This window comes from Bos indicus x Bos taurus, chromosome 7, assembly GCF_003369695.1.
Source record: "Bos indicus x Bos taurus breed Angus x Brahman F1 hybrid chromosome 7, Bos_hybrid_MaternalHap_v2.0, whole genome shotgun sequence".
NCBI classification, from domain to species: domain Eukaryota; kingdom Metazoa; phylum Chordata; class Mammalia; order Artiodactyla; family Bovidae; genus Bos; species Bos indicus x Bos taurus.
Genome location: NC_040082.1, coordinates 10516036 through 10536534, shown reverse-complemented (window position 1 = coordinate 10536534; position 20499 = coordinate 10516036). Strand labels below are relative to the sequence as shown.

Below are 20499 nucleotides of genomic sequence, written 5' to 3'. Positions count from 1 at the left end.
CAAAAGAGGTTAAGTCAGACATGAAACAGCCAAGTTGCAAGCTGAGATAGAAGGAAGTAACTCTAGCAATGGCTTACAATTTAAACTGTGTTGAAAGTTCAGTATTTGGGACCTCCCAAATGTCTCCAGTAACTCATGGACAGAGGAGCCTGGCAGGCCCCAGTTCATGAGGTCGCAAAGAGTCAGACACGACTGAGTGACTTTCACTATATATTAACAAAGAAATATCTATTAACCTAGCTTACAAAAGTCTAAGACTGCTTGATTCTCAAGTTACCAAACAGAGACCCACTAGAAGCAATCTGAGAAAGCAGTCTTCTGAGTTGGACGTTGGATATTATTTACTGAAGTGCTTTAACTCCAAGCTTGAATTTTCAGAAAGCACAAAACAAAGTCATTATTATAATATTCGTGATATTATAGATACATTTTCCTCTAATGATATTACTGTTTAAGCTTCATCACTATTTGTAAATTTTATTAATGAGCAAAAAATATGATCTCTTCCTAACACTCCAACAAAAGGGAAATTCCCCGATAAGGCAGAAGCATGACTAGCAATGAGGGATGTAAAAACAACTCGTATCTTTGCTTAACACCATTCTAAAGACAGAAAGTAAAGAGGAACTAAAGAGCCTCTTGATGAAGGTGAAAGAGGAGAGTGAAAAGGCTGGCTTAAAAGTGAACATTCAAAACACTAAGATCATAGCATCTAGTCTCTTCACTTCTTGGCAAATAGAAAGGGGAAAAGTGGAAACAGTGACAGATTTTATTTTCTTGGGCTCCAAAATCACTGAGGATGGTGACTGCAGCCATGACATTAAAAGACACTTGCTCCTTGGAAGGAAAGCTATGACAAATCTAGAGAGTGGAAACTACGCCTTTTCCAGTAATCATGTACAGATGTTAGAGTTGGACCAAAAAGAAGGCTGAGTGCTGAAGAATTGACACTTTCGAACTGCAGTGCTAGAGAAGACTCCTGAGAGTCCCAAGTCAGCAAGGAGATCAAAGCTGTCAATCCTAAAAGAAACCAACCCTGAATATACATTGGAAGGACTGTTCGTGAAGCTGAAGCTCCAACACTCTGGCCACCTGATGCGAAGAGCTGGCTCATTTGAAAATACCCTCAAGCTCAGAAAGATTGAAGGCAAAAGGAGAAGAGGGCAGCAGAGGATGAGATGGTTAGATGGTATCACTGACTCAATGGTTATGAATTTGAGCAAACTCTGAGAGTTAGTGGAGGACAGAGGAGACTAGTATGCTACAGTTGCATGGGGTCACAAAGAATCGGACATAACAGCTACTGAACAACAAGAATCTTTCCTTTACTTTTTATTTATTTCTTAATTGGAATATAATTGCTTTGCAAATTTTTTAGTGTCTGCTCTACAAGACGAATCAGTTACATGTATACATATATTCCTTCCCTCTTGAGCCTTCCTCCAACCTCCCCCATCCCACCTGCCTAGATCATCACAGAGCGACAAGCTGACCTCCTTGTACAACAGAGCAGCTTCCCACCAGCTATCTCTTTTACACATGGTAGTCAAGGTGTAACTGACATTACAAATGTCAATGCTACCCTCTCAATTCGTCCCACTCTCTCCTTCCCCCACCGTCTCTACAAGAATGTCCTCCACGTCTGCCTCTCGATTCCTGCCCTGCAAATAGGTGCATCAGTACCGTTCTTCTAGAGTCCATACGCATGTGTTAATATGTGGTACTTGTTTTTTCTCTTTCTGACTTACTTCAATCTGTATCATCAATATCACTACAAATGGCCCTCATGCTGGTCAGAATGGTAATCATCAAAAAACCATCAAAAACAATAAATGCTGGAGAGGGTGTGGAGAAAAGGAAACCCCCTTGCACTATTGGTGAGAATGTAAATTGATGCAACCACTCTGGAGGTTCCTTAAAAAACTAAAATAAAATTATAATATGACTCAGCAGTCCCCCTACTGGGCATACACCCTAAGAAAACCATAATCCTTTGGTTTTACTTTGGTTTGCCTTAAACACATCCCACTTTAATGTGTGATCTAATTAGGAAACCAGATCACTGAATATTTTATTTGTCCAGATTTGATGCACAAGGAATATGCCCATTAGCTCTGGAAAAAAAGGACATTTTTTAAATTTTTATCAAATATTTGGATTATCAGGTTCATAAGGGGTAAAATTTATACAGGAAAATGTATATAAATGTCCTACAAATGAACATTTAAAATTAACAAACCTTATAAGGCATCATAATAGTCATCTTAACAAAGTACAGACTACATCAGAAGAGAATCACTGTTGAACTCAGCAACTGTGGAGCTTATGAATTGCAGAAGATTCAGAAGCCTTTCCTTATGTTAAGCACATGTGATTCTTCATAAAAGTTAACTAGCACCAAGAGCAGCAATCAACTTTTGTACATATTAACTCCCACTTACTTCTTTGGTGAAAAAATTAAGTAATGCCTGATACCTGTATTTTAACAATTGTTTTTTCATTTCCTGTGACAATGACAAGCTTGACTTTAAAGACTGCACGGATGTGGTCGAATTGACAAACTAGAAGATGTTTATCATTTTCCTTTGAACAAAATTTAAAGGAGTTACTGTAGGTATTTGAAGATGTAACTCAGGAGTTGTGGTATGTTTGCAAGCCTAAGGTGAACAGATTACAGGTCCGGCTTTGAAAAAGGACTCTTTAGCTTGGAAAACCAAAAGGGAAAATCCCCTTACTCATAACGTTAACACTTAAATGCTTGTCAACTGATGGCAAGAGGGACTTTCCAATCTCAGTAGCTTTGCTGTGTCATAAAAAGTTAGCAGTAAAAATATTTTCCAACACAGGTTTCTAAATCTCTGAGTTTAGGTAAGAGAACACTTCAATTCATTCATTCTTAGGGAAAATTGATATTTAAAAAGTGGACTCTAAGAGTTCAGGAAAAAATAATGCTTAATGTGATAAATAAGTATTAAGTACAGATGATATTATTGTATGTATTATTCCAATGCTGTCTTACAGGCTCAACAGTTTTTTGTTTTTTTTTTTTAATGGAAGCAGTAAAAATAAAGTACTTTACAAAACAGAATACAAAACAGCAATTCACACAGACTAATTGAAATATAAAAATGTAAGCTTCTTAGATAAAACTCAGAACAATGGTTGCCATAGAATTTGCTTTCTTAAGCTGAACAGGGGAGGTGGACCTTGAATGCCTCCAGCTTATTCTTTTTCCTACATTCAACCAAACTTTTCATTTCTTTGGGCTTAAACCTATGCTTTGAATATTAAAATTCTTAGTCTAGGGTACAATAAAGACTGAAAATAATTACAATGAGTGAAAATATTGATGAAAATGCTTGATATTTGTTTGGAAACAGTAAAGAAAATTTAGTTGTTTTTTTTTTTTTTCCTCCCCAGTAGGCTGTATTTTTTAGATTATAGATTTAATGTAATATAAAAATTATATGGATTTGCTAAGTCTAATTGTTGTTCAGACTATAAATCTATTGAAGAAAAAAACAAAAAAGAAAGTGAGTGGGTGCTTAGTCGTGTCCAAGTCTTTGTGACCCCAAGGACTGTAGCCCATGAACCTCCTCTGGTCTTTGTGACCCCAAGGACTGTAGCCCATGAACCTCCTCTGGTCTTTGTGACCCCAAGGACTGTAGCCCATGAACCTCCTCTGTCCGTGGGATTTTCCAGGCAAGAATACTGGAGCTGGTTGCCATTTCCTCTTCCAGGGGATCTTCCCAACCCAGGGATGGCACCCAGGTCTCCTGCATTTCAGGGAGACTGTTCACTGCTGAGCCACTGGGGAAGCCCCAGAAAGAAGAAAACGAGTGCTTAAATATAATTAACTGAACGTCATTGGAAGCCTGAAAAGCTTGTGTACTTATGCTGAACTGAAACATGTTAAGTATTACCAAGGGGAACATACATGCTTTGCTCACAAGATAAAATTGACATGAATGAAAACAGCTCATTAAAAAAAAAAAAAAGATACTTTGGAAAGAGATAGAAAACTCCAATTTCTGGACTCGGAAGCATGAATCAACAGAAGCTGATACTGAATATGCAGGCTGTACCAGTGTAAGCTTTCCTAATATGTGGTCAAGTTATTACCAGCTTTTTAAAGCAAAGAATTGTGTTTTCTGTGTGTGGCTTCAAAGAGCAACACAATGGCAGGATTTCATCTGAGCCACCAGGGAAGCCCTGAAGGATTCCTTACAGGTCTCTAACTGTTATTTTGTAAGCATAATGTGACTTCTGAAACCCTATTCGAAAAGCAAACACCTAAATTCAGCAACTGTCTTAACGGTAAAGATAAACTGACAGAATCAGAAAATATTTTTCACTTTTGGTAAGACTAAAAAGTTAGTCATAAAGATAATGTTTTGTTAGGCAACGTTGGCTTAAACCGAAAGACTGGTTTAGACTGTGAAACTGACAGGAATAGATGCTATACAGAAACTTTTCAACTGAATTTTCAATGACAACTTCCCTTTCAACGTCACCCACCACTTGAAATAGCAGCTGCAGAGTCCTGGGGAATTAATTTACTAAACATTGTTTTCACTTGTGAAATGTTAAATATAGCTAACCTATCACCAGGTGCCACTCTTTCTTCTCTGTAGGTTTCCTGTCAACAGCAAGCACACGTGCTGTGGCAGCTAAAATTTAATCTAAATCACATTTTTGACTTCATCAGTAAGTATTGTGAGGCGAATCTTACAGCTGGAAGGCATCACACGTTGAGAAACGAATTAGGTAGTGATACACATGTATTAGGAATCAGTTTTTGCAAACTTTTGACTCTAGACAAAAATCACTGAATCAACTCAATTGTTTTCACTGAAAAAAAAAAAGTTTAAGAAATGCCAAGTGTTTCATTAAACCTAGAAAAAGCAGACAATTTTTTGTCTCAAAAGATTAATTCTGCAAGGTAACATGCCTTAAAGTTCTGAAAAAAAAAAAAAAAAAACCAAAACGAAACAAAAACATAACCTATAGCTTGTTCGAGCTTCTGAGCTTAGGGTTCTAGCTGTTATAGGAAAGATATTCTAGTTAGTGTTAAAATAAAGAAATTCTGAACACAACCAAATGAAAAGGCAAAACTGTCTCAAAAAAGCTTGAGGAAAAGCCTGTTTTAGTTTAATTTACACGTCAGGCAGCCATTTGATATTTGGTTCAGCATTTGGCAATACTGGATGAATACTGTTATATTTTATTATGTTAGAGCAAAAAACTCCACCTTGTGAACTTTACATAAAGATGTGTTTTAATAGTATGCACTTTTAGTATTAAACGTGAGCCTTCCAAAATATTTATCTCATAATAAGAGGCTCTGGTTGCACAGTCAGAGAGGCCTGGCTTTGAAGAGTGACCGGGGAACTAACGCGCTGTGAGAGCCACGATGGTCACTTACTGAACGAGTGGAACTGTATGTGGACCTTCTTCTAAAGTAAATCAGCGCATGCAACAGCAAATTATTGTTGACAGCCGGAGCACATACAAATTTGCTGTTATGGTTAGTCAACCTACCAACTTTATCCAGTAAAGAACTTTGTTATATAATGACACTAAGAGTTGAAGATCTATTTGCTGACTAATCATGATGTGCTTATTCTGGTTCTGATGAGCAACCCACTCCAGTGTTCTTGCCTGGAGAATCCCAGGGACGGGGGAGCCTGGTGGGCTGCCGTCTACGGGGTCGCACAGAGTCAGACATGACTGAAGCGACTTAGCAGCAGCAGCAGCAGCAGCAGCAGCAGCTGAGCTCATACATTTCTGTACATTTATATCTGGTATTGTAATTCTTTATCTATTCAACACATGAAAAATGAGGGAACAAAAAGAAACAACCCAAAGATGAAAAAAAAAGTCAAGTCACAAATGTTGGACATGACTAGTACAATTTCTCAGTACATAGTTCACGGATATACTGACATCTGATGCATCTTAAACGTGTCATTTCTTAGCTTACAGTATAAAGAACAAGCTACTAACAATAAAATCAAGCCTTTAACCAAGCTAATTAGTTTAATTGTGAAGTTAGCTGTGGGATGCATAAACCTCCCTAAATCTCGATGAGTTTTCAAAGTACAATGAACTAATATATGAAATCATCTCTCTCAGATAACTCCTCAGAGGTACAGTTGTTTGATGAATATATATGAATCCTTTCTTGATGTGCATATGCAAGCAGCAGAATGTATATAGGGATGGAAGAATTAGTAATAAGAAAGAAAAGCATGTCTACAAAAGTACAGGAAAACAATTTATCTTCAGTGACTGTTTCACATTTTAATGCAAACAGATAAATAATTTATTAGGAATGTCACAAGAGCATTATAAGTTTAATGAGATTTCAAAAATGAGAAAGATTTGTAAGCACTGTTCAATCATGTAAGATCAAAATTGACTAGTTTTAATGTCTTAATCAAAAACTTCAAAGTCGAATTTTGAAAACACTTATAAAATAGGCCCACACCCACTCACTGACACAAATTTAATATGGTTCTTCGTAAATGCTATAGGTGTGGGGAAAAACAAAGGAAAATAACCAAAATACTTTAAGATTAGTTTTAGGTTGGAGTTAAAAAGAAAGTTAAGCCACTAACTAATTTTTTATATTCTACACTTTTTAATATTAGGTGTCAAATTGATACTTACTAGTCACTACTGTGATCGGCAATTATATAATTTTTATAAACTGTATATTAAGCAGTAATGGTTTTATAAATTATTATTTCCTTGAAGTGACAACTTTGTATGTCTTATTCAATATTTGCTCACTGTTTAATTGTTTACTTCTTTACCTACTAAGGAGAACCATATGAAAAGAGTGTTTACATTTCATTCACATTATGAGCTATTATAATTGAAGATAAATCACCCTTAAAGATATGAATGCAACTCTCATTAATTTGTAAAGTTGTAATAATAAATTGCTTGGGTCAACTATGTTAAATGCTTTTAGCTTGAATATTTTAAAAACAGCAATAGATGGAGCCTCATGCCCCTATGTAGTATTCATTTTTTCACAGATACTAAGAAGGCATGGCCAGATTTATTGATTAAACTATTGTTAATTATGTATTTTTATTTATTAGACTTTACCTGATTTATTATTCAGCATGGCTATATATGTTCATTACATTAATTATTACATATAATAATTATATTAAGTATTTCAATTTCTGATTTTACTTTCTTTCAGTACTTTACTTGATCTATAGAACCTTACCTAATTGACACCTTTCTCGTCAAATCATCCACACTTAAAAGTTTTCTTTCTAGCCATTCTTGTAGATCATATATTTTCTTTTTAATAACCCATCTCTCTCTCTCTCTGATCTCCTTCTAAGAAATATTAAATCCTTACTCTATTCTAAACTCAAACACACTGGACTCATGGCCCCTTCTAGTTCCACGTGCTGTGGCTTTTCCTTCATAATTATCTCATCTCTTACAGGGTTTCTAAATGCCAATGTGGGCATAGGAGTATGAGATAGTAAGGATGACACTAGGTAGGTATCATGAGAAATCGGAGCCAAGGTGTAAAACTGTCCAACTGGAGATATCATGATTAGTGTTGGTTTCAGCCAAGGAAGTCTTAGGAGGAGTACAGGCCCAGAGTCACACATTTTTCAATCTCTCAAGAGAATATGAAAATCTGTACTTTTAAAAGGAATTTGCTAATTTATTAGAACTGTTTGAAGTTTCCTTTTATCCACTGGAAATAAATATTGATTGCTGCACACATTCTACCCAGAAGACATCGATTTATAAACTGTCAGAGTTGTACTACATCAGTCAGATGCTACTCATCTCCTTGTTCTTGTACTCTGCCTTCAAATATACAAAGTTCACCCTCAGCTAAAAACAACCAAACAGACACCACTTGACATTGCATGGCTTGATTCCTGTTTCCACTCCAGTCAGACTGAAAGTTTTAAAACAAAGAGGTCTACCAATTCCTGCTTTTCCATGGCACCCATCTCTTTTTTAATTTCCAGCCACTCTTTCAATTATATTTTAACATGTAGTGAGTGCCTTTGATGCGATGCATTCTATGAACTGCTATGCATACACTGCAGATGAGGGTAGTGAATCCTTCCTTCAAGTGGCTTATTCTACATTACATATAGATGTGAGGCAAGAAGTGAGGAGGTAGAAGCCCAAAGAGATCAGCCAGCTTACTCTCTTAACCACTAAACCACTCTTACAAAATCTATATGTTAATATTCAGTCATTGAGTAATTAGCATTTTACCAATGCTAGAAAAATGCAGTGTTTTATTATGTAAAGGATGGTTGTTCTCTTGAACTTTTAAAGAGTTCTGATTTACTGAAATGCTCTTATTTAAACATGCCAACCAACACAGCAAAGTAACTATAGTGAAAATGATCTTCTTTCCTCTATAATTAGGAAGGCCCTAACTTTCTTCTTAGTTACAGAGTTATAACTGAAGAAAACAAGATATAATGAATATAGATAGGCGCTGTATTTGATTTCAAGAGCTTATCTAAGTGAAAATAACAGAATCTTACAAAGAATAAACCTCTATTCTAGAAACCTTATTTGCTAATTTTTACCTGTTTAGGATATAATTATTGAATGAGTACTCTTAGAATAAGTAAAATTTATTTATAACTGTTGGCAAAAATAGCAGTTGAATAGGCTCTACTTGTATCCAGTATGAGAAAACACAAGATTATTAAAGACTTTAGAGAAGTTAAAGATAATTCTCAAAATATATGTCCATCCAGACAAAAGTATGTTAAATATTAGGGTTCTGCTGAATGTTTTATTTCATTAGCATAAAGACAGTATGTTAAAAACTCATATATTCATCCTTATACTTCTGACTGTATAGTGATTTCAGTCTTATGACTTCACATCTTTCAGTGAGCAACATTAAACACTGGTCCACTCTTACTGAAGTATTCACACTTAAACTATAAATCAAGCATTCAATGTACATTTGCCAAATCCAGTGTATTCTCGAACATGATGTGAAATTCATTATGCCTTATTAAAGAAACTCACCTTATTTCTAGGACCAAAGAGGAATTGATTTTCCAACCTTCTACAGAATGCTGGAAGATTGAAGAACCAGCCTTCCGAATGATTTTATCTGAACTATTGACAAGGGATCGACTCAAACACAGCTCACCATCTCTGGAACAGAACACAATAAAAGCTTTGTAAAAATAAGAAACACTTTGTATAATATCATAATACCCGATTTAGATTACTGGTTGACAGCTTACAGATACAACATTTTCTATATGTTAGAAGAAGAAGTATAAGCATGATGAAAGGTATTATTACAAAGATTAGGTGAATATGACTTTATCAGGCAATCATTTACACTTATTATTTCACTTACTCTTTTATTATTTTTTTTAATTTTATTTTATTTTTAAACTTTACAAATTGTATTAGTTTTGCCATCCACGCACATATGGACACCTTATCTTTGACAAAGGAGGCAAGAATATATAATGGATTAAAGACAATCTCTTTAACAAGTGGTGCTGGGAAATCTGGTCAACCACTTGTAAAAGAATGAAACTAGAACACTTTCTAACACCATACACAAAAATAAACTCAAAATGGATTAAAGATCTAAACGTAAGACCAGAAACTATAAAACTCCTAGAGGAGAACATAGGCAAAATACTCTTTTTAAATAAAACTGGTTTCGTGTAAAGAAAAGACTTGTTTCGTGTAAAGAAAAGACCTTTGTGGTACTTAAAGGAAAAAATTCTCATCAAAGTTCTGCTCCCCTTTAATCCCTCCCTCCCTGCTGTGTGTAACAATAGAGACAGGATGTTTGGCCAGTTCTCCTCCATCTGCGTAACTGTGACTCCTAAGATAGTAATTTTATTTTCACAGGAGACATGAGACATAACGGAAAGAGCTTTTGTTTTGGAGTAAGACGCTGGCTATCAAGTGATCTAGGCATGTTTGTGACTCTCTTGCTCCCTAGCGCCTAAATCCTTTCTTTCCAAGCCACTGTGGCTTTCAGTTCAGTTCAGTTGTTCAGTCGCTCAGTGGTGTCCGACTCTTTGCGACCCCATGAATCGCAGCATGCCAGGCCTCCCTGTCCATCACCAACTCCCGGAGTTCACTCAAACTCATGTCCATCCAGTCGGTGATGCCATCCAGCCATCTCATCCTCTGTGATGAGGTGGCTTGAGCCTTACCTTGAAAATTGCAAAAATATTAACTAATATGCTTTGACTTTGTGAGTATTAAATGGGACTCTGCACGTGAAAGTGATTTATAAAACAACTGAAGTGCTAATTCTGAAATTACATTGGTCTCAAAAAAAATCTCAACAATGAGGTGCTTTTCTGATTGTTGTTTGGGGTGGGGAGATAAGAGATTGCAATTGGGGGAATACTCATTCAGTAGCCATTATTACTGGTATTTTCAGTTATACCAAAAAATCAACTGTGCTACCCCCACCAATCAGCAGCATAGGGCAAGTATATCATGAGGCATACTAACAGCAGGGGTACTGACTGTAAGTGACAGATACCTATGACGGCATTTAGGCCCTTAGGGCCTTTATAGTTGAAACTGTTCAATGTTCAGTAGAGTATTTCTTGGCATTTTATTGATGTAAATCCAGACTCAGAGAATTAAAAAAAAGCCTCCTGTCTATGGCCTAGCCCTTTCAAATCTGTATTTCTTTACATGTCACTTCTTAATTTTTTTTTTTTTTAGAATCTCAAGAACATAGTTAAAAAGCAGCATGGCTATTTGCTCAGTCACAAAGTCTAAATCTGTGTTTATTATGTAGGCAATCCTCCCCTACTATCAATGGAAACACTGCCTGTGCAACAGCTGCTAGATGAATTCTGTAATTGGAGGCTTATAGTTTGGTATTTTGGTTTGCATTCTTTTTGAAACATGTAGTTCCAATTTGAAGCAACTCAAAGCATCAAATGCAACTACTCCCTGTAAAATTTAGAAGTCTATAAAAATTAATATTTTAAACTGTTCTACTGATGAAAACGATACACTCACATGCCTAGGCATGGCTAATAATAGTCATTTTATAGAGGTCATTTAGGATGTAAGGAAACAGGGTGCAATTACTACTCAGTGGCCCAGAGTCAATTTTTATATTACATGTCTAATCATGATAACTATATATGAATGAAAATGTGGATGTACAGAGTTAACCTTCATACTTTTGGAGATGTACTTTCAAGGGTATGGACACAAACATTTCTAGGGGTTAGTATCTTCCCAATCTTCATCTTGTCAATAATTGGCCTGTCAATTCATCTTTTTCTAAACACAGATTGCTACTGTCAGGTGACTGTATGCTCCTCAGTTTTTGTCTTGTCACAACAAAGATTTGGAGTGACGGACATTAAAGCCTTCTCGGCATGTCACAGCTCTGGGGTCCTGGACAGACCGTTATAGCTTTCAGGTCGTGAACGGACCATGTTATAGCTCTTAGACAAATCAGTGTTACAGTTCAGTGTTACAGCTCTGTTTTATTTAGAAGATAGCAGGAAAATCCATCTTCGAGGCTTGAGGGCACTTAGATCCAAAGACGCTAAGAGAAGAGGGCCCCAACGCGTGCAGGGGCAGGAAAGAGAGAGAGACAGCCCTTTGGCTCCTCTTTTTATATGTTTTTTTTCCTTCCCCCTGGGGCTGCCCTAGGCAAATTTGCTTAGTCAGGAATGCTGTTCTACCTAAGTCCTTACTCCGGTCCTCGGATCTTCCTTTAACCTTCCTCTGTTCTATTTTTGCCGGCTTTTCCCTTCCTTGTCTTTTAGCCACCGCCATTTTGGACTCCTTTTCCCTATTTTAACTACCTAACATTACAATTAAAATAACTATTTTTGCCACCAATAAACTTTTATAGAAGAAGTAAGCTGGCATTTTAAATACCTGTGGAAGATTGCTTTACTGACAGGTAGATAAAGATACATTTTTATAAAGCAGAATGATTGCTATGATATGGTATGCAGCCTTTTCAGAACTGCAAAGATTTAAAGAAGTGCTTTAAAAGTTTAAATCAGTTTTATTAATATATTAACGAAATGCTGCCACATTACTCTGCCCTTTGAATTGTTTTGTTTTCACTAAACTGGTGATCAGCCAAACTTCAGACTTTTATTACTGGAAAGTATTTTGAATGAAAGTATCTACAACTAGTCACACTTCTCCTTGAAGTCAGTGGAACTCATGTGTGAGAAGGCCAGGATTCCAGCAATCTGAGGCTCTGGAGCAAACTTCTTTGTATAAAGTTAAATGAGTCCCAGGGGGTTCTTCACTTGTGACCTTGGTAGTACTTGGTCTTGGACAAGCCTTTTCCTTCCTGTGAATGCAAGGCATGAAGGATGTTGCCACCCCCTCCTAGCTTCTCATCCCAGATCCAAACAGCTGCACTGAAAACATTTCTTGCATGGGCTATATACAGGAAGGTTCAACATGTACTTCTAAAGGGATAATTACACACCATATAAAAGAAATAAAGCAACATATAAAGTATTCCTGCTTATACGCAGCTAAAAAACCCACTTAGATAGCCATCCATGTAATACCAGGGATAGAAGCTAGTCAGTAGTAATGTTACTACTAGACTTTACAAATATTTTTCTCTTTGAAATATGAGTTGCCAGGCATCACTATAATTTATTCTATTAATTCTGCAGTGCCTAATACGGAGGATTAATTCAGTTTCATGAAATTAGGTACCCAAAAGCCCTGTATTCCACCTCATTGTATACTCTTCTTGATTTGGTTTTGGAATGTGCTCTCTTAGGTTAAACTTCCTATTTAAAATGAAAATGTACATTATTTATGCAAAAAGAACTTGCATCAAACTAAGCCTCAACAGAAATAGCAGGCAGTTTTGTGTTTTCATTACCTAAGTGTAAAACAACTAAAAAACAATGAGATGTGCTACCTTAACTTACAGCATATGGCTTTTAGTAGAATTCCAAATATAACATATGAAGTAACATGCAGATTCTGGTTTCCTGAGTTACCAGCGCGTGTTCTACTCTAGAACAAACTGGAATGAACACTGCTGACAATGCTAAAATACTCTTAAGTATGAATGCTTATCTCCACTGTCAATCCTGTTTCAGAACTAATACTGGAGATAACCTAGTGAGACAACCTAAAGTGCACAGTCAAGTGAAAAAAGAGATCTCTAGATAATAAGAAAAGTAAGTTAAAGTGCCATTTAAAGTCCACCATTAAAAAAGTATGTCGTAAGTTTTAAGGAGTAACAAAGCAAATGTCTATTTGGTATTAAAGTCTGTTACTTTCCCAAATGCATTATTTCATTAAATGAGTACACCCACATGATTTTATCTGTAGGATCTTTAAGTTAGCATATTTCTAATTATATCCAAAGAATACAGTCAGTAAAAGAATATGCCAACTGAGAGGCAAATGCCATTTTCCATCATTAAGTAAAAATATCAGCTAAGAACAGACCCCTTTATATCCCTAAATGAGCTTTGAGTTAAATTTTATTAACTAGCCAACAGATCAGGCAATTAATAGGCTAGCTTTGAAAGAAACAATTCTGAACATCCAATAATTACTCGACCCATTCTTCAATCATTGCTTATGACAAACATAATGCTGGAATTCCTCTGGAGATGTGTGAATGTGGATGCTTGGTGTGGGAAGCTAAGCGGCTGTTTCTTGCTTTTCCCTCTGTGCGGAATGACTGCTCTATCCTGGATATAAGAAGAACCAGGTCACACAGACTCTAGGTGGGACCTCCAGTGTTAAAAGGCAGGCAGGTGGAATAAAGAAAGAAACTACCTGTCTGCTGCCAGATGGAAGCAGAGACGCTAAATCCGAATCCAGAAGGATGTTTGATCCAAGGACTACGGAATTGCCCTTCACCGAATCTACGGCCCGCTCACAAGGTACGCAGCGGCGCCCCCAAAGGTCAGACTCCTGTTTACCTCTCGGGCGATGAACTGGCTTGGGTTCAGGCGGCCAAACCGCCACGCTGGGTTACTCATCTCCAAAGAAACCAGCCCCTCCACGTGGCTTGGGTAGAAAGAGAGTCAATGAGAAGAACCGTTGTTTGGGATGAGTCAACCCTGCCACCAGAAGCACTACTCGGGGGAGTTGAAATAATCAGCTGCTATCCCCAGCTTTTCAGGGGCACGTTTCAGCCGAGGGTAAAGCGCTGGGGCGAGGGTGGGCTCGGGGGGACCAGCTGTCCTCCCGGTGCGCCCCCCCAACCCCGAACCCCAGGCAGCGCCAACTCCCAGGTTTCAGCGAGGCGCGGCGCGCGCCGCCCTGCGTGGCTGTGATTGCGGGTTTTAATTAGGGAGGAGGCGCGCGGGGGCCGACTGGAGCAGTAAAAGTTATTATTTTATTTGTAAAGGGGGCCTGATTCTTGCAATAGAGGCTGGTTCCTCCACCCGGGCGGGCAGCTCTTTCGGGGAGGGGGCCCCGGAGAACCCCCGTTCCGCGCGCACCCCTCTTCCTGCTGGATGCGCCCGCCCGGTGCATCCTCGGAGGGGCGGGCTCGGCCCGGAGAAGGTGCGAGAGAAGCCCCGCGGGGCTGACCCGACCCTCTGGCCCAGGCCGACGCCTGCTCGCCCCCCCGCCTTCACTCCCCTCCCCTTCCTCCTCCTCCCGGGCGCCCTGGGCTGCGCACACCGGCTGGCAGAGGCCACAGGAGGCATGTCGCCCAGGAAAGGGGGAGCATCCCAGGACTCGGGGTGAGCCCCGCCTTCCCGCCGGCGGGTTAAGGAGGCCTGGGGAGGGGGCCCCCCGGGGGAGACCCCCAACCCGTTCCTCCCGCTCGCGCCCCGCAGGGTGGCCCGCCGCCGAGGCCCCGACCCTCGGAGTCCTGGCCGAGGACGCGGCCGCTTTGTCTGGGCTCAAGGCGCGTCTGCGGAGCCCACCGAACCCGGAAGATTACCGAGAGCCTCGACCCCGCACCCCCAAGCCCAGCCTCAGCCTCTCCCCCCTTGGGCGCCGGTTCACCACTTCCCAAAAGACCCCTTTGTCCGTCTGCAAAGCCCCAGGTCTACCCGGGAATGCCCACCCATTCACCCCCGCCCCCCCCAGAGTCCTTCTCTGACAATCGAGCCAGGCTGAAGGTTCAAGCCAACCCCTCCCAGTGTGAAGGACCTCACACAGTTCGGGGACCCCCTCCCCGAATAGCCCATTTGGAGATTTATTGAGGCATAACAACCATCCCGCACATGCCTTTTTGGCTTTTTCATTCTCTTCAGTCCCCTTCGACTACTTCTGTGTTAATTTTCTATCAAAGAACAGCGTCTTCTGTACAGATAAGCCGGCGTTTTGTTCACTTAAATTCTCATTACTTAGGGAAGAGCAGGAATATTAAGAAATGGAGCGCATTAAGTTTAGTGTGTGTGTGTGTGTGCGCGCGCGCGCGTACACACGTTTTAGCCGTCCTGTGCCCCCGCCTCCCCACCCCAACGTGCAAGGGTTCTATCTTCGTCCTCATCTTTAGGGAAAAGAAAAACCAGGCTGGCATCTCTGCCAGTGTGGAGTTTCCGATAGCGACAGCAGACACCTCCGGATGAGGCAGGATTTCCGAAACAGGACTTCGAGCAGAGTTGACAACCAGGGGTCACATTCTCAGAAAAGAAAAAAAAAAAAAAAGAACGCTTCCAAGCTCTGTAAGCAACACAAAGTTGCAACCACCTCCTGGGTAAACTTCAAAGTCACAGAGGCTGGGGGGAGGGAGGAAGGAAGTGTGATATTTAGAGAACTGACTAGGGTGAAGGAAGATTCTGAACTCATCTAGACAAACTAAAGAAAAAGCAGAAATCTAGTCTGTGTGAAGTCGAACCCAGTTTCCAAAACTGTAACCATGACGCCCATGCATTTGACCCATGGACAGCAAACAAGGAAGTATCACTGGTTGACCTGGAGTTTCTAATTCAAATGATGATACACAGATCTAACTAGAAGCCAAAACACACACACACACACACACACAATTGTAAAGAAGAGGAGACGCTTTTCCTACTTTCTGGGCTTTAACTTCAGCCTTTCAGGAAGCCAGCTTCTGCTGGTACCTCCCTTTAGAGCTAGCACAGAGAAAGACGGAAGGGCAATAAAGACATCTGGACCGAGTTCTGCCCTGGGACTAAAAAGGGCAAGGGTGCCCGTTCTTTGTTGACACTCTGCGGGGACTTCTTTGGCTTGCGAGCCCCGGCACCAAGGCAACTGTCACTATCACCGCGCAGGGCAAGTTGAACTCCTACTGAGAACCCGCCGTGGAGAAATCACACACCTCAACAACATCCTTTGTTATTTACTTCACCAGACTAAGCGCTCACAGGCGGACCCCACCGCCAACACAACCCCAACCCTCACTCGATCGCTTCAATTCACATCTCATTCACGGCTGGACTTTTTGTCAGATCCTAGAATGAAGCTTTGCATTTACCCGATGAGTTGCGTCTCCTGGTGCTCCTCGGTCCGTGCCATCTCTTTTGTCTTATAAAAGATCAGGAGCAGACTGATCGTGCAGATCGTCCACCTCTTCCTGATGGAGCGCATCTTGGGTGCCCGGGAAACTCCTGGTGGCCCCAGCTCCCTCACCTCCTCTTCATAGAAAGATTCCTTTAGGGGGAGAGGTAGTCGCGGGGCGGGGGGGCAAGATCTGTAAAAGCCGAGGAGACCGTGGAGCCGGGATCTCCCCAGCAGGTCTCGAGGGTCCTCTGCGGCCGACCTCCGGCTGGTACCCGAGCGCTGCGCGGGGCTCTCTCTCTCGCGGTTCCCTCCAGCTCTGCCCGGGTCGGTCCAGCGCCTCCTCCCTGGGGCTTCGGTTCCTTTGCAGGAGAGACACCTTGTGCATTGGAGGTGGCGGCCGCTTCTGCAGCGGGGTTCGGGGGCGTCACTGGCCCTTCCCTTTTTGCTAGCATGGAAATGATGAGCAAAGCCAGCCAATCACGGCGCCGAGGGGGCGGAGGCTGCTGTTGCCTTCGGTCTCCGGCTGCTGCTTGCAGAGTAACGTCGCCGGCATTGCCTGCGCGGTGCGTAGAGAGGAAGCTCGCGAGCTCAGTCGTGTACAGACACAATCGCGCTCACACACACACACACACACACACACACACACACTCACACACGCACGCACCAGTGCTCGCACACCGTGGGAAGAGAGAAGCGCCCGAGGAAAAAGTCAGCTGGTCCTCTCGGGACAGCAAAGCTTGAGCTCGATCTGGGAGGCAGGGCGCACCTAGATAGTCTTGTCCGCTTCCGCTTGGAGAGGACCCCGCGGCTGGGGACACAGATCGGAGACGCGATCTGAGAGCTGGGGGTGGCTAGCAAGAGGGGTAGCCGCTTCCAGGCGTCTTTGCTAAATATACACCCTCGCGCGCGCACACAAGCCAAACGCACAGCCTCCAGAGGGGAGTGAATGGGGGGCGGGAGGAGGAGGGGGTTGGAGGACATTTGATATGCTGGGCGCCGCTCGATCCCGAAAGGACAAACACACGCGCTCAAGAGCGGATCTCCCACTCCGGGTGGGTGGTGGATGACCAGCCCAGCTCAGAATCTGGCAAGGAACCAATGATGGCAGAGGTGTCATCGGGGACTTGATGGATATTTAGGAGGGTCGATCGCTGCCATTTGAAAACTCCTCACGCAGAAGTCAAGGAAACTCCAATCCCACTTTAACTTTGCTGCGGAGAGATCAGAGTCTGAGAAAAGCAGAATCTCCTTTTTAAAACGCAAGTGGACTTACGCGCACACACACACACACAGACCCATACACGCATACACATATGCACACACCCAGAAGAAAGAAGGGAGGAGAGAAGAAATGAAGGGAGGGAGGGAGGAAGAAGGGGGAAAAGGAAAAACAGCAAGCTTTTCTCTCAAAGTTAGTAAAGTGTATTTAGCCTAATTTTCACCCTCTCTTTCCCTCTACTGTTTTTTTGTTTGTTTGTTTGACTTCTACCTTATTGTGTGGCGGGAGCACTTTTCCTTCCTAGATTCTAGTCTTCAGTTATAGTCCCTCTCCAAGTCTTGGGTCCCCTAGCCTCAGCCACTTAGTTTGCCTTGGTTTGGTTTTTGTGTGGTGTGGGTGTGGTGGAGGTGCCTGGGGGAGTCAGTCCTAAAGTGAGACAGTGTCTGGAAGCCAGAATTTCCCCCATCTATCTGAGCAGGACCCAGACTCTCTGCTTTTAGTCCTTCCCCCAGAGCCTCTCTCAATTCTGTTTCTTGTTCCTTCAGATTGAGCAGTGGCTCCAACTGTCATCCACCCTTGGCCCCTAGGCCTTCCACCTCCCTGAACTTAGAAATGGTGAGGTTCACTGCCAGTCCTCTGCTGGAGGGGAGCAATACTGGCAAAAAGTTTCTAGTCCCTTGACAGTGTAAAATAACAAGGATACCAGCCAACACCTTTGCTTAAAAACTTGGAAACCCTGGCGACGTTTGCCATTCTTCAGCTAAGATGTAGAAAGTTAAGAACCACTCAGGTCTCCAGCCTCCTATTCACAGCAGAGTGAAAGGAAGTTGGGTCTAAAAAGCTCAAAGGAGCAAGTAATTATGAACCTTTATTGACACTACAAGTGGCCCACCGGGAGCCTTTCGAGTTTATTGATGTCTCGGGAAATCCCGCTTGCATTAATGCAGCTTGATCACAGTTCCTGCTCAACTAGCAGAAACTGCAAGAATAAACAGCTTCTTATTTAAGTGAGAAGGGTACCAGGATGCAGAGGAAGTGGGCAATGCATGGTTAGTATGTTAGCTAAGTTAACTTTTGATGTTTAAGCAGTAAACAAACATATTCTGAATTTCAAATAAAACACTATTTGCTGCTGCTGATGGAGTAATAGGTATAATTTAATTAAATTCATCCTTCTTAAGCAATTCCTATTGACCAGAAAATGCCTTCGGTTCAGTTCAGTTCAGTAGCTCAATTGTGTCCGACTCACTGCGACTGGATGAATCACAGCACACCAGGCCTCCCTGTATATCGCCAACACCCAGAGTTTACCCAAACTCATGTCCATTGAGTTGGTGATGGTATCCAGCCATCTCATCCTCTGTCGTCCCCTTCTCCTCCTGACCCCCATCCCTCCCATCATAAAGGACTTTTCCAATTAGTCAACTCTTTGCATGAGGTGGCCAAAGTATTGGAGTTTCAGTTTCAGCACCAGTCCTTCCAATGAACACCCAGGACTGATCTCCTTTAGGATGGATTGGTTGGATCTCCTTGCAGTCCAAGGGACTCTCAAGAGTCTTCTCCAACACCACAGTTCAAAAGCATCAATTCTTTGGCGCTCAGCTTTCTTCACAGTCCAACTCTCACATCCATAAATGACCACTGGAAAAACTATAGCCTTGACTAGACGGACCTTTGTTGGTAAAGTAACCTCTCTGCTTTCAAATATGCTATCTAGGTTGGTCATAACTTTCCTTCCAAGGAATAAGCATCTTTTAATTTCATGGCTGCAATCACCATCTGCAGTGATTTTGGAGTCCCCAAAAAAATAAAGTCTGACACTGTTTCCACTGTTTCCCCATCTATTTCCCATGAAGTGATGGGACCAGATGCCATGATCTTCGTTTTCTGAATGTTGAGCTTTAAGCCAACTTTTTCACTCTCCTCTTTCACTTTCATCAAGAGGCTTTTTAGATCCTCTTCACTTTCTGCCATAAGAGTGGTGTCATCTGCATATCTGAGGTTATTGATATTTCTCCTGGCAATCTTGATTCCAGCTTGTACTTCTTCCAGCCCAGCATTTCCCATGATGTACTCTGCATATAAGTTAAATAAGCAGGGTGACAATATACAGCCTTGATGTACTCCTTTTCCTATTTGGAACCAGTCTGTTGTTCCATGGCCAGTTCTAACTGTTGCTTCTTGACCTGCATATAGGTTTCTCAAGAGGCAGGTCAGGTGGTCTGGTACTCCCATTTCTTTCAGAATTTTCCACAGTTTATTGTGGTCCACACAGTCAAAGGCTTTTGCATAGTCAATAAAGCAGAAATAGATGTTTTTCTGGAACTCTCTTGCTTTTTTGATGATCCAGCGGATGTTGGCAATTTGATCTCTGGTTCCTCGGCCTTTTCCAAAACCAGCTTTAACATCAGGAAGTTCACAGTTCACATACTGCTGGAGCCTGGCTTGGAGAATTTTGAGCATTACTTTACTAGCGTGTGAGATGAGTGCAATTGTGTGGTAGTTTGAGCATTCTTTGGCATTACATTTCTTTGGGATTGGAATGAAAACTGACCTTTTCCAGTCCTGTGGCCACTGCTGAGTTTTCCAAATATGCTGGCATATTGAGTGCAGCACTTTCATGGCATCATCTTTCAGGATTTGAAATAGCTCAACTGGAATTCCATCACCTCCATTAGCTTTGTTCGTAGAGATGCTTTCTAAGGCCCACTTGACTTCACATTCCAGGATGTCTGGCTCTAGGTGAGTGATCATACCATCGTGATTATCGGGGTTGTGAAGATCTTTTTTGTACAGTTCTTCTGTGTATT

The 20499-nt window shown here is 41.4% G+C and overlaps 1 protein-coding gene across 1 annotated transcript in view; it reads right to left on the bottom strand.

The window, feature by feature from the left end:
- Window positions 1-16902, bottom strand: part of ST8SIA4 (ST8 alpha-N-acetyl-neuraminide alpha-2,8-sialyltransferase 4) — a 103534-nt gene extending 86632 nt beyond the window's left edge. The window contains exons 1-2 of the mRNA XM_027545529.1: window positions 16445-16902; window positions 9052-9183 (exon numbers count right to left, since the gene is read on the bottom strand). Of these exons, the coding sequence (XP_027401330.1) occupies window positions 9052-9183; window positions 16445-16557 (245 nt within the window). The 5' untranslated portion in view covers window positions 16558-16902. The remainder of the gene's footprint in view (window positions 1-9051; window positions 9184-16444) is intronic.
- Between the last annotated feature and the right edge of the window lie 3597 nt (window positions 16903-20499).